Genomic DNA, 14,563 nt, shown 5'->3' on the forward strand with positions numbered 1-14,563 from the left:
ATCGAGGTATGCTTTTACGGCATTGGCAGTCTGTTTGTGACTATTGTCATGCTGAAAAATTGAGCATTTGCCAATCAGACAGATGTTATTGCATATTGGATCAAAATCTGATGCCGTCATTATTTCATCACTTTTGACAAAATCACCAACATCACTGGCTGAAATGCAGTTCAAGCCATGAGAGCATCCACCATGTTTTATAGATAGCTATAGACAATCACCTCCTGAACTCCTGCCTACACAAAAACGTAAGACTTGTTGTTACTGATTTTCAATCCAGTTCTTTAATCATTATCTTAGCCTCAGACAAAAAAAATGTATGCCCATCAAACTGTATGTATTTTTTTTTTTTTTTTTTTTTGCTAGATTTAACTAAAGCAATTGAAACAAATTGTGTTTTTATGATAGGTTGCTAATTACAAGTGCCTAAAGATAGTTGTCTATTATGTGTAGACACAACACCAGTTCTCTGAGTTAAGTGCCCATTACACTTCAATGATCCATAGAACAGTGTTGAGTGGTTCAAAAAATGGTCAGATATGAGAACTGGACTGAAATAAGTGATAAAGTGACCAATGTCCAAAGAAAAACTTCGAACCCTCAGAAATCCTATTACTTATGACCACATTAAAGTCTGACTCCTTGGAAGTTGGCTCGAGACATTTACATACAGTGCTTTAGTTTTTAAAAACTGTAAGCTCAGCCTCCAGCAATGTTACAGCAAAGAAGAGGCCCAAAATCAACTTTCCTCCTTGCAGACAACAAATTTTATGCAAATTCAGACCTTACTTCAATATTTGTGCCTGATAACCAGATGGTGACGTGACAACGGCTCTTTAAATAAAACCACACACAAGTGACAGCAGTGACAGTTTAAACATGGAATGCAAATCCAAGTGTCAGGGGTGATGTGTGATTACATAACACTTTACATGCACAATGCCCATTAATTTTTTTTTTTTAATGATTGAAGTCTTCTGTGTTCTGAACAGAGTGTGCTTATGCTGCCAATAGTACTCTGGCAAATTAGACTTATTCTACCCTCAGTAATGTATTATGTGCTCCTGTGTGTGGTTGTAAATAAACTAACTCTCTGTATTTATATCCTCGTTGTATGTAGACATGGTGATATTATTCAGTGCTGTAATAACACCATTTTCCCACTACAATCATTAACCACCAATCAGACAAATCAGGTTTTTGTTGAACGTATTATTTTGAACCTCATTAATTTTCTGGGCATCATTACAGAAAAATATGCTTTATGAGAACGCCAGACTGTATATCGTATAACTCCCCATCGCACATTTATTCTAACACTCTCTGAAGGATAAACAAAATCTGCATCCAAGTCATATCGGATTAAATGGAAAAACTGTCAGGAGAGAAAAAACTCGAGCTCTTTCACTATAAAACATAAAAGTACTTCATGTACATCTCATAATTTATACACATGCTGCCTCCTTTACTCTCATTGAAGGCATTAAATTGTGTAACTTGTAACATTCAATAATTGAAGAACTAATTAACAATGAAAATAGAGACACAGAGGTGTGCAGATACCCCCATGTGGTTGTGTTCCCTGAACTTTCCTAAAAATTCTTGTGGGAACTGTGAATGTCAGAGAAATTCACCTTCTCACTCAGTCCTTGGAAGATCCTCTCTCTCTCTCTCTCTCTCTCTCTCTCTTTCCTTTTTGGAGGACAAAGTGAGGTTACAAATCAGCATGTCAAGATTTATAACACACTCTCCGCTGGGACTGAAGCCAATTTTTCTTTCAAATTGCTTTGCATGTGGGGGGGAAACAGCTGATCATGTTTCTCAGAAGAAATTGGCTCGCTTGAAATGGGTACTGTTATGTTAACAGGGAGTTATAAAAGACCAGGAGCAGGAGATGGTGATATGCAGAAAGCATACTCACTCTGTACTCACTAATTATTAGTCGTCAGTAATCTCAGAGTGACTTGAACAATGTTCAGCTACATTCTGCACGTGCATTTATGAATACTTTGTGTTTTTTCTCATTTGAAGAGGATCTTAAATGGGGAAAATGATGATAATACAACACATCATGTCATCATCACGAGTTTTGTTAGACAAATTAAAAGTCTATTTGTACACAAAGCAGTGCCAATAAAATGCAAAGTCAGTGGTCTCTTGTGTAACTGCAGCCCTTATCTTTCAATCCTAAAAGGTCCAATATTTCCTGGTCTGTAGTGTGGCTACATTTTTGTTAATACTGATCTGTAGTAGTAGCTATAACCAGCTTTGCAGCACTGCAGTCTTTGTGGAAAGGCTGTCATGAAAGTCAGTCTTGCATCATTCATTTCTGACAGTTGCCATAATACCGTAAAGCCCTGCACTGCTGTTGCCTCTTTCTCACAATAAAAAACAAGACAAAACAAAGCAAAAGATTCACAGTCATTCCTGCTGTGTGCTGCAAAAGCAAGAAGGGGTAAATGCTTTTGTTGGTTACCACTGGCTGTGAAGTTGTGCCTCTAACCTGCTTTTGACTGCTGCCACTGGGACACTGGTTGACCATGAGTTATTACAGCGTTGCTATGGAGATATTATTTATGAGATACTATCATGATAGATGCAAGCATATATATATATATATATATATATATATATATATATATATATATGTTCATTTATTTATTTATTTTTTGTCCTGTCGCCTTCCCCTCACCTCCAACTGGTCCTGATCCTGCCCAGGGAGGGGCAGGTCCATTTGGTGCAGGTTTCTTCCTGTTAAAAGGGAGATTCTCCTTCCCTCTGTTTCCAAGTATTTTGCTCACAGGAGGTCGCCTGATTGTTTGGGTTCTCTCTGTGATATTGTAGAGTCTTTAACTTACAGAGCATCTCCCTATTTCGACAGGAACAAAGCACAAACTGCTTGACAGAGTAGAAAAACTTCAACGGCACGCTGTAGTGACACTGGAAAACATGGCGAGAGAAAACAGGTGAGTTTATAAGAAACGCTCAGTGCATCATGCAAAGTCCCCCAGCACACCAAGCCTATAGCAGTATAATACAAAGCTTGTAGGATTTTGTTAATTAATGTATTTATTCATTTTTGCATTTATTAAAATAAGGCACATTCTGATCAGTCCTGCTGCCAATAGTCAAATACCTGTCAGTAACTGTCACTGCCACTAGAGGGGCGGTTTCCACAGTTTGTTACAGCTGGAAAAGTATTAAAATGCACATAATCATTTTAAATAATATTATCTTGTAGTTAATTTCTACTTTTTGCTTTCATATGTTTGGTTGGAAAAACTGTAATTTATGTCCATGTCGATTTTAAATTTATAGCACAATTTTTAAAGCAACAATAGATTTAATAGAAAAGTTTAAAACGTAAGTTTAATCTTATAAGTAAGACCTATAAGATTAGATTTCATAAGATTTCTGTTTTTATTAATGAATAATAAAGGATGTAAGACAGAAACGTGTTAATAAACGTTTGTTACACAAAGAGCAACACCAGCCTGATTCTTGAGATGCTTTTTAAACTTTCAGCTGTGATTTAATCTGACCTAGCATCAGAGCTACCTTCCCCTTTAGGTTCTATTTTAAAACGCTGGACCAGTTAGAAATTTCTCATCTGAAGATATGAACGTGTTTGTATTGACTGTGAAAATATGACGTTTTAAAACAACCTTAACTGACATCCGCTCTTCACTGCAATTCAGTACCTACACCACCCAACCAGAGTGGGACATTTTGGAGGTAAATCTCCTGAAAAGTTCTCTGGTGGGTCCATGACATGACTGCATTTTAGTGCTGCAGAATAAGAGTAATGTTGTATTGTTTCACATATCAAAGGCTGAACAAATCAAGTGCCTCGTGTGAGAAAGAGAGGTAGGTGGATGAAAACATGCTGTGGTGATGACTCTCACCGAGGAGCCAGCCCCTCTCTGCCTCACCTAATGGGAGTGAAGTGGATGATGAGCAACCTGGGCAGAGGGGCCTGACCAAAAGAAGACCATCTGCCTGTAGTGACGCTGGCTAACACAGGGTTTATAAGCTTGAAGTTAAATGGAAGTCCTTGGTGGGAAACAAATGAATGAAGATCCTGAAGTTATTCCCATTGTGCTAATCAGGAGTTTTATGATAAATCCATTTGTAGTGGAGATATCAACTATTACAGCTGCAACCTATCTTCAGTCGATTGCTCTGCTCTTCACACTCCCCAAAAACATCTTTGTTTGACCAAAGGTGCAAAATCCAAAGATTAAGACTCACTCAGATGGAAAACACTCACATTACAGGAACTGCATGAAGCTGCTGAATTGCCACATTTATCAATAAAATTGTTATTACTGTTATTATTGTTGTTACTGTAATACTCCTTCACAGCATGATGTGTCACTGTTAGTTAGCTCAATAACACCATCGTACTCCTATAATATAATTTACAATGTATATAACACATACATAACGTATATGGAGTTGTGTTTTGGACACAATATTCTGTCAGTCATAACATCAAAGCTCCAGTGGAATGGTAAATGGTCTGTATTTGTATAGCGCTTTACTAGTCCCTAAGGACCCCAAAGCGCTTTACACATTCAGTCATCCACCCATTCACACACACATTCACACACTGGTGATGGCAAGCTACACAGCCACCCTGGGGTGCACTGACCCTACTTGGACAGTCTTGGTCGTTGTGTCCTTGGGCAAGACACTTCACCCGTTGCCTACTGGTGGTGGTGGTCAGAGGGCCTGGTGGCACCAGTGTCCGGCAGCCTCGCCTCTGTCAGTGCACCTCAGGGTGGTGCACTGACTGGTGGTGTTATGGTTGGCGTAATAAGCAAATGCTTCAGCCAATACCTTTTGATTAGCCTTGTCTCATGCTTTCTTGCTTTGTGGTAGATCTTTGTTCTGTTTTCACTGAGATATTTGAATGCTAATCAATAAAAATCAAATCAATCAAATGTATAACGGTCAAGGCGAACTCCCAACTCTTGAGCCATGATCGCCCCACAACGGCAACATGTGAGTACTATTTGAAAAAGAGCTCCTGCAGTGTTTGAGTTTGTGAGCAGAGCTGGCAAAACATCTGGGGAAGTGTATTTACTTGATCATTTGAAGGATGCGAAACAAATATTAAGCTCACATTTATAATAGTACACTGTTTGCAATGCAGGAGTAAAGGCCTAACTACTTCTTAGAGTAGTGGCTTTTAATCTGCTTATCCCTTTGACTGAACTGTTCCAATGTTGTGCAACAGGAGCCAATGTGCAGCATTTGTGATTAAGAGCAAATGGCAATGGTTAACTTCAGCATGTCCATTTAGAGAGCAGAGCAAAACAAACACCTCTCACTCTGCTGATAATTCTAGATCCAAGGGATCCCACAGGTTTATCGCTGCTTTTGGAAATTAGATTTAATGTTAAGTGTGTGCTGCTGAATAACAATATCACAATATCTGCCTGGCTGAGTGTGGTGGAAAAGCGCTGCATCAAAACCTTGTTTTATGACATTTATTATTTCTATTTCCTTTCCTCAAATGGTGCGTGTCAATGCTGCTGTCAATTTTATTGTAAACAAAAAAAACCCAATCGTACTGTAATTTCTGGTAACTTACATTACTATAAAATTTATAGTAACCTGTTTAGAGTAGGGATTGCACTTTCATGTATTAGTCATTATTTACATGTACAGAAAAAAAAAACTGTGACTACAAACTAAATAATCCCCAGATTATGGGGGAAGGTTTCGAGATTGTATTTCTACAAGTGCTTTTCCCCTCAGCATGGACTGTTAACTTGCATTCAAACAAAGCCTGTTCAACCCCAAACACTACTCAGTACTACTTGAATTACAAACTGAAACCAAAAAGCTTCCAGTATGTGTAAATAAATCTGTATATTCAAACTGAGACATGCTGAGGTTTCAGAAAAGGAAATCCGGTTCTAGGGGTTAGTTTAACTACACATTTAGATAGACATGTTAATATGAGAAAACAAAGATGAGTTTCAGTAGTACGTCTCAGTTTTTCTACAATGCTGCTGTAGTAAATAAAAAATAAATCCATCAGCATGGCTCTTTGAACTTAAATTCTAAGAAATTCATGTGTCAAATTACAGAAAAACTTCTGCTAGCTTATTGTCTAGACCAGGATGTCCAACTCAAGGCCTCAAAGGCCAGTGTCCTGCAGGTTTTTGATGTATCCTTGATCCAACAGAGCTGATTTAAATGGCCAAATAACCTCCTCAACATGTCTTGGCGTTCTACAGAGGCCTGGTAATAAACTAACCATTTGATTCAGGTGTGTTGACCCAGGGTGACATCTAAAACCTGCAGGACACCGGCCCTCGAGTTGGACACCCTTGGTCCTGACTGTAATTGTAAAACAGAAGGGTTTTCTTAATTTGAAGATAAAGTGCTATTTTTTCCATTTTGGATCCACTGTGAAAAACATGCATTTCTAAAATGATAAAGAAAAACAAAAAATATCTCTATCATTTGTTTATCTACGACTTAATTACTTTGGTGTGGTATGGATACCCTGGTGCAGGTGTCCCCAACTGCAGGCCTCGAGGGCAAGTGTCCTGCAGTTTTTAGATGCGTCCTTGATCCAACACAGCTGATTCAAATGGCTAAATTACCTCCTCAACATGTCTTGCAGTTCTCCAGAGGCCTGGTAATGATTCAGGTGTAGACCCAGGGTGAGATCTAAAACCTGCAGGACACCGGCCCTGGAGGCCTGGAGTTGGACACCCCTACCTTGGTGGATCTTGATCAGCAGAAAAAGCTGTAAACGTTATAAGAAAAAAAAGAAGTCCAAAATATATGTCCTCATTTGCAGTTTCCAAAGCCGGTGGCCAAAGGGAGTCCCTGTTGGACCGATTCTGGCCCCCAGGCCTTAGGTTTATTTCCCAGTGAGTGAAACATCTTGTTGTCAGAGGATCTTGGGAGCTCTTGTGTGTGCGCACTCCAAACTCTCAAACTCCCGTCGAGTCAGCACTTTAACCCAGATATAAACCGCGACCTCCCGCCTTCCCCTCCTTCTGTGTGGAGACCCGACCTGTCAAACCGTTCACCAGAGCCGAACTGCATCAAAACAAAATGACCACCTCTGCTCAGCCCATATTCTCAAAGGGAGAGGACTGCAAGGCCACCTGGCACGACGCTAGCGCGGGCTACAATGAAGCCGACACGCACCTGGAGATCATGGGAAAGCCTGTAATGGAGCGCTGGGAGACGCCGTATATGCACTCCCTGGCCACTGTTGCTGCCTCAAAAGGTAAAAGCGGTTACTTGTATGAAGTGGCTTGTCCTTTGTCGGACACTGTACTCTGCGTCATGCGGTTTGTCCGATAATGGAGTCAGAAGGCACCGTATGGAGTCGGCGCAGCAGGCACACACGTACTATTTGTACACACTTAGATGCCATCCAAAGGATACTATATGAAAACAAACTGTGGTCAGATGAATGAAAAATCATGACATCACGTGGGAGAAAACCAAACAGGGGGAAATGTATGTTGATATTATTTTTCAACTATACATACATGTTACTTAGTTTGAATGGAGTTTTCACACATATTAGAGCTTTTCTCTTCATTTACGGTTACTGATCTTGTGAGCACATGTGGCAGTGTGGTCAGTACTGGTGAGTACTACAACAGCTGTTACTTCACTCCAGGGACAGAGCCAAGAAATCAGTCTGGGGGGGTCATCCGCTTTTAGCTATATGTGAAAATAGACTGATCCACATGACCTCACAGACAACATGTGCACACAGCAGTCTGCAGAATTTTGCAAAATTGCACAACTTTCTCACACTTGAAAGTGTTATTATTTGTTTAGGTGATTCAAATTGTTCTTCTAATGAATGCATGCTTTAATCAGTGTGACTTCCATTGCACACTGCACAGCGTTGTTAGACTGGGGTTGTTTTACATTTACACTGTAACTTTACCACTTGTTTTACAAAATGACTTTACCTGTACGTGGAACAGTAGCGCTTCTTATGTTTTCACCTGTCAATACAAGTAAAAATCTTATTTTGCACAGCCCAGATACTTTTCATTCACTTTCACTAAGTTTTATTAATATTTTTTTTAGATATTTTTACCTCATCTGCACACATTGTTCTGGGACTACACAAAAACGAATACATTGAAAAGTGTGAAAATAACACTCAGCTCCTCTGATAGATCTTCAAAAATACAAAAAAAAATCTCCTATGAAAGGGTCAGGCAATAACTAAAAGGCTTCAGCCCACATCTATTTATATTCCACTCTGAAAGGAAATTAAACCCTTTGGCCTTTCTGTTCAGCCACAAGTCTGAGTGTTATCATGAAAATCAACTTCAGTACTAGAATTATCACAGACGTGTCCTGTAAAGATACCACATGTAAGAAAAACGGTAATATGATAATGGCTTCCCCCTAACCTAGCTTAGCTGGAAAAGACATTTTGACAGCACATCTGTGCAGTTATGCAGAAATACTTTGACAGCCAAGTTGCTGAATCTTTAGCAACATCTTTTGTTTCTGTTTTGAATGTTTTGGTAGGCGGTCGGGTGCTGGAGATTGGTTTCGGCATGGCCATCGCTGCCACCAAACTCGAGTCTTTCCCCATTGAGGAGCACTGGATCATCGAGTGCAACGATGGAGTCTTTGGCCGCCTGGAGAACTGGGCAAAGGCTCAGCCACACAAGGTCAGTAGGTCTGATGAATCGATAGGACACTAAGACATCAGCTGATCTACCTGCATGCAGGACTAGCTTATAGTAAATTTTACTGTTCCTGGCCTTACATGCTGATTAATGTTGCTGCAGGTCGTCCCTCTGAAGGGCCTCTGGGAAAATGTTGTCCCCACTCTGCCAGATAACCACTTTGATGGTGAGACAGATGAAGCTTAAGCTGTTTTCATATTTAAGAGTTATATTTTGTTTTTGTTAAAGGATAAAAATGCATTAAAAAGTGTGATTGACCTGCTGCTAACACACTGTCCTCCTCTCTCAGGTATCCTGTATGACACATACCCTCTGTCAGAGGAGACGTGGCACACTCACCAGTTTGATTTCATCAAGGTAGGTAGTTGAACCTACCTGTGTGTACTTGTAAATACTTACAGTAAGTTACACACAAGGAATAAAGTAAGGAAAGTAGAACAATTTGAATGACCTATGTTTGAAGAGATCAGTTCATCTGTAGTGTGGAGAGGCCTTTGGTCATATAGCCTTGTATGCTTACACACAAGGAAGGGCTGAGGGTTTTTTTTTTTTTTTTTGTGTGTGTGTGTGTGTCTTCTATAGGGTCATGCTCACAGGCTGCTGAAACCCGGTGGTGTCCTCACCTACTGCAACCTGACCTCCTGGGGCGAGCTGCTCAAGACTAAATACGACAACATTGAGAAAATGTTTGAGGTTGGTGCAGTTGCTAATAGACATACTGACATTTAATGAGATATAATTGCGTTGCCTATCAGTTTCTAATGCATTATATGCTTAAAACGAGCAGTGCAGAACCGGGAACGTTGTTGCTGTCAAAGTATCTGCAAGCGCTATGTTGCAAAAGGAGGACGAGCACATAAAAAAACAGATGCGTGTAATTTCAACACGATTTACAAATGATAAATTATTGATTCATAAAATGTGATTTTAATTTTAAATGCACATCAGCTGAAGATTGAACCGGTTGGTCCACTCATAAACACGTCTCAGGCCTGTGAGTCTAGGACTCGATTAATTCGTCAGTGTAGCACAGCACCTGGATTGGTTGAGGCAATCTCTGGAAGGTTAATGATAAACAGGAGCGTTCTTTAGAGGCCGATAACGCCGTGAGACGCCTCACGCTGACCGTCTCTCTCCCCTCCCGTTAATGATTTCCAGGAGACCCAGGTGCCTCATCTGGTCGAAGCAGGCTTCAAGAAGGAGAAGATTAGCACCACCACCATGGACATTGAACCACCCAGTGAATGCAAATACTATTCCTTCCGCAAGATGATCACTCCCACTGTTGTAAAAGAATAAAGTATAAAGACACCAGTGTAGCTTTTTTTTTTTTTTTTTTTTTTTCTCTAACGTGCCTTTTCCTCTGACCTCTGCCATATATATATATATATATATTCAATAAACTCCATCCAACTCCACTCCTTTACACATCCTTGTAATTACTTTGTCATGAGTTTGTCTCCCTGGTTGGTTTTAATATAACATTTCAAACGACTTCTGGAGCACAGCGTCGTTTTTAGCTCCAGTTTTGGGGGTCTGCACAATCACCTAGCTACAAATATATTTCCGTAACAAACGTGAGACAACGGCAGAGTTGCATTTACACCCCACTGAGACTCACCTGTTTCAGGTCTTTAATCACACAGCATCTCACACCATGCGTAGCCCAGTTTCAGACCAGCGAATATATCACTGCATGTTCAAAGACATGCTTTGTAATGAGTTTCACAAAAGTGTCCACCATGAAAAGTCTGTAAACTTATATTTATGTGAAATCTGTCTTTATAATGCCAAATCGGTGCAAAAGTTTCCAGTAGTATTTCAGAAGTTATACTGTATGTATGCACTCATTGGCCACTTTGTTAGGAACACCTGGTCACTTGCTCGTTAAATGCTGATATCTAATCACTACTGACATGGCAGCTGCTCTGGTGCACTTAGACATATAGACATGGTCAAGACAACATGCTGAAGTTCAAACTGAGCATCAGAATGAGGGAGAAAGGTGACTGAACGTTTCAGAGTGTTTCAGGAACTGCTGAGATTTTCCCCACGCAGCCATCTCTATGGTTGCCTTGTTGAAGTGAGCGCTCAAAGGAGAAAGGTCAGACTGCTTTGAGCTGATAGGAAGACAACAGTAAATCAAGTAACCATGAGTTACAAACTAAGATATGCAAGACCACCTCTGAGACTTTTGGATGGTAGGGTGAGACCCTGGCGTAAACGGTCCATGAAACCATGAATCCATCTTGCCTCGTATCCACAGTTCAGCCTGCTGGTGGTGTTTTGGTGTGAGGGGGATATGTTCTTGGCACGCTTTGGGCACCATAGTACCAACTTAGCATTGTTTAAACACAGCCTGCCTGAGTATTGTTGCTGACTGTGTCAGTTAGCACAGTGTACTAATCGTCTGATGGCTGCTTGCAGTAAGATAACACACCGTGTCACAAACTCAGATCATCTCAAACTGCTTTCTTGAACATAGGTTCACTGTAATCAAGTGGCTTCCACAGTCACCAGATCTCAATAAACAGAGCACCTTTGGGATGTGGTAGAACAGGAGATTCGCTTGCAGCACCCGTGCGATGCTGGTTTGTCATTATGGACCAGAATCTCTGAGGGATGTTTCCAGGACCTTGTTTAATCTATGCCACGAAGAATAAAAGCAGTTCTGCAAGCAAAAAAGGAGTCCAACCAGACACTAACAACATGTAAGCAATAAAACGACCCGTTGTTGAATATCATGCATGTTCACAAGAAAAGGCAAAAAGACTGAAACAACGACAATCCCATAAAAATCACCTGCTTAAAAGTGACATATTTCTAGTAACTGCACGTGTTAACATCCGTCTACATAATGAAAGACAATTGTTTAAAACAAGGTATCAGCTGTCAAAAAGTTCATCGAGGTTACCACAGAGTACACTGCACACTATGTTTTCATTTATGGTCTCAGATAACTGTGCACGTTATCTGAACATGTGGAAATAAGTTACCACCTGGCGCAGCCTCATTAATCATTAGACGGATGTGATGATGCAACACCAAGCGGCAGTCAGGTGGGAAACTACAGCAGCTGGCAGATCTGAATCAGGACTTGTATTTTTGCAAGTGTGCTCGTGTGCAAAATGAAGAAGCAAAAAACCAGACCTTACACCCAAGAGGGCACAAACTACACATGAGGACTGAAACTTAAGTGATATATAAGAAATGAATCAGTGCACATGCACTAAAGTAAATCTGCTTATTATAGTTGCCAGTAGTTAAAGGGGAGGAAACAAATGCTAGTTACATGCATGCATTTGTGGTACAATGCTGTGCAAAAGTCTCGAGCCACCTCTTCTTTCTTTATATTTTGTTTGGAAAATGGGAAATATGTGCCATAGTCCAAAGGACATTCAAAGCTCTTCTCTGGATGTTAGCGGCTCGTAGTTCTGTTCTCTGTCAAGATGATCCAACAATGCTTCAGTAATGATGAGGTCCAGGCCAGGGTTAGGTTTAAGCCAATCCATGACTGATTGGGTTCTTCGTGCATTTTTCTATCCAGGCATGCTTTTATTGCATTGGCAGTGTGTTTGGGATCTTTGGCATGTTGAAAACTGAAGCTGTAGCTAATCAGATACTTTTCAGATGGTATTGCATTCAAAATAAAAATGGTTAAAACCCTGTCCAAACTAACCTCTCGCAGTGAGAAGGAATTGAACCAGATATTTGAAATGTACATTAATCACTCCATCAGCCGTGTTGACACTGATCTTCACTCTTGTGTAACTCGGCAGGTCTCAGCCTTTTCTCCCTTTTCCCTTCCTTAAAAACAGCTTCCTGACAGCCACCCTCCCACTGAGACCATTTCTGAAGAGACTTGATCGAACAGTAGCTGGATCAACTGAAGGTCCAGATGCATCCCTCAGCTCTTGTGTCAGGTCTTTTCTGGATTTTTTACCCCATTTCTTAAGAAGATGACTTTCAGATGCAGTTTTTTCGGCCCGTCACTTCTTTCATTTTCCACTCGTCCAGTTTCCTCAAAATATTCAAGTAAGTAAGTAAAACTTTATTTATATAGCACCTTTCAAGATAAAAATCACAAAGTGCTTCACAGAAGCTAAAACCTAAAAATCAAAATCAACCAAAAGCAAGTTTAAAAAGATGAGTTTTTAGCTGTTTTTTTAAAAGCGACCACTGAGTCCACAGATCTCAGGCTCAAGGGGAGAGAGTTCCACAATCTGGGGGCCACAGTTACAAAAGCTTTGTCGCCTTTTGTTTTCAGCCTCGTGTGTTGGACAGCAAGCAAGCCCTGGTCACATGACCTCAGGGACCTGCTGGGAATGTATGGATGTAAAAGTTCACTTATATATGTTGGTGCTTGTCCATGCAGAGCCCTGAAAGTCAAGGTCAAAACCTTAAACTGGATTCTGAATTTAACGGGGAGCCAGTGCAGCTGAATCAGCAGGGGTGTGACATGGGAAAACTTGGAGGACTTGGTCAGAAGCTTTGCAGCAGCGTTCTGAACAACTTGCAGACTCTCCAAAGAGGCTTTACATAAACAAGTAAACAAAGAATTACAATAGTCCAGACGAGATGAAGCAAATGCATGAATGACAATTTGTAATTCGGAGCGCGACACAATGGGACTCAGCTTAGCAATGTTTCTCAAGTGATAAAAACAGGAGCGAACCAGAGATTTTACATGGGCATCCAAAGTCAGAGCTGAGTCAATACTAACACCAAGGCTCCTGATAGACGGTTTTGCAAATGTAGCAAGTGGACCCAAGTTTTCCATAACAACATTTTTAGGAGCACAAACAAGAACTTCAGTCTTCTCCTCATTTAGTTGATGAAAGTTTCCAGCCATCCAACATCTAATGGAGTCTATGCATTTTTGCAAAATCTGTAGGATAGGTGTTTCAAGATTTAATAATAATAATAATACATTTTATTTATAGGCGCCTTTCAGACCCTCAAGGTCACCTTACAAAAACACAATTTAATTTAAAATCATTGCTGTTTTGTTTAGACACAATGTGGGTTCATCCCTCGAGTTAGGTGCCTTTATGTTTGAATGATTCATAGGTCAGTGTTAAGAGGCTTAATCGATAACAAAAAACATTCCTCAAAAGAGTTGTCTACAAGGACTGAACTGGAGATGAATAAAAAAGCCAAAGTCCAAAGAAAATCTTTAAAAGACCTTTGGAAACCTTTGGAGAGCTATTGCTCAAGACCACTTTAAAAATGACAAAAAGTCTGGCTCCCTGGCAGCAAAATAAGTAACCTGCTCAAGAGCTTTACACATGATCACCCCCTGTAATATATCAAGGCTAGTATAGCAATTCAACTGTTGAGGATATTTATTTCAGAGCTTCCTGAAATTTTAGTTTTGTTTTGTGCTGCTGTAACTGTTGATGACTTAATAACTAAATATCAGATGAACCCGTGGACTACAACGTGTTTCAGCTCAGTGAGACTAAACAACACAACCTGCAGAAATGTTTTTAAATGGTTGAGCATCCTGCTGCCTTTTATTGAGCTTCATTATTTTGGTATACGTTATATAGATACACACACACACAAAAAAAAAAAACACTGCTCATAAACATGTAACCTGTTTTATTTTACTTTTGTGGAATTGAAACAATCAGATTAACAGAAGAACATAAAACAAAGATCCTGAAGTCACAGTAAAGAATGTCTGCATACTTGTGTTTTGATTGCACAGTGGTAGAGCGGTCTCAACAACCAGGTTGTTGGGTTTCCTCCCAGAGTTTAAAAACATGCATTTCAGGTTATATTGTGACTCACACTTGGCTGTCATGGCTGCACGGTAGATAACCATAAAGTGAATTCATGTTTGAATTTTTAGGAAA

The 14,563-nt window shown here is 40.1% G+C and overlaps 1 protein-coding gene across 1 annotated transcript; it reads left to right on the plus strand.

Moving 5' to 3' along the window:
* Nucleotides 1-6,841: 6,841 nt before the first annotated feature.
* gamt (guanidinoacetate N-methyltransferase) lies at nucleotides 6,842-10,120 on the plus strand. The gene is made up of 6 exons (XM_026143271.2): nucleotides 6,842-7,261; nucleotides 8,539-8,684; nucleotides 8,805-8,868; nucleotides 8,992-9,059; nucleotides 9,285-9,395; nucleotides 9,861-10,120. The coding sequence occupies exons 1-6, from the start codon at nucleotides 7,084-7,086 to the stop codon at nucleotides 9,999-10,001; spliced, it is 708 nt and encodes a 235-aa protein (XP_025999056.1). The 5' UTR covers nucleotides 6,842-7,083; the 3' UTR covers nucleotides 10,002-10,120.
* Nucleotides 10,121-14,563: the final 4,443 nt, after the last annotated feature.

The sequence above is a fragment of the Astatotilapia calliptera genome, chromosome 15 (assembly GCF_964374335.1).
Source record: "Astatotilapia calliptera chromosome 15, fAstCal68.1, whole genome shotgun sequence".
NCBI lineage: Eukaryota > Metazoa > Chordata > Actinopteri > Cichliformes > Cichlidae > Astatotilapia > Astatotilapia calliptera.

What these genes read in the sequence shown, in the direction of transcription:
- gamt (XM_026143271.2), top strand. Translation starts at nt 7,084, where the DNA reads ATGACCACCTCTGCTCAGCCCATATTCTCAAAGGGAGAGGACTGCAAG. An exon ending in CACTGTTGCTGCCTCAAAAG is followed by an intron (nt 7,262 to 8,538) that starts GTAAAAGCGGTT and finishes ATGTTTTGGTAG; the next exon opens with GCGGTCGGGTGCTGGAGATT. An exon ending in ACATTGAGAAAATGTTTGAG is followed by an intron (nt 9,396 to 9,860) that starts GTTGGTGCAGTT and finishes AATGATTTCCAG; the next exon opens with GAGACCCAGGTGCCTCATCT.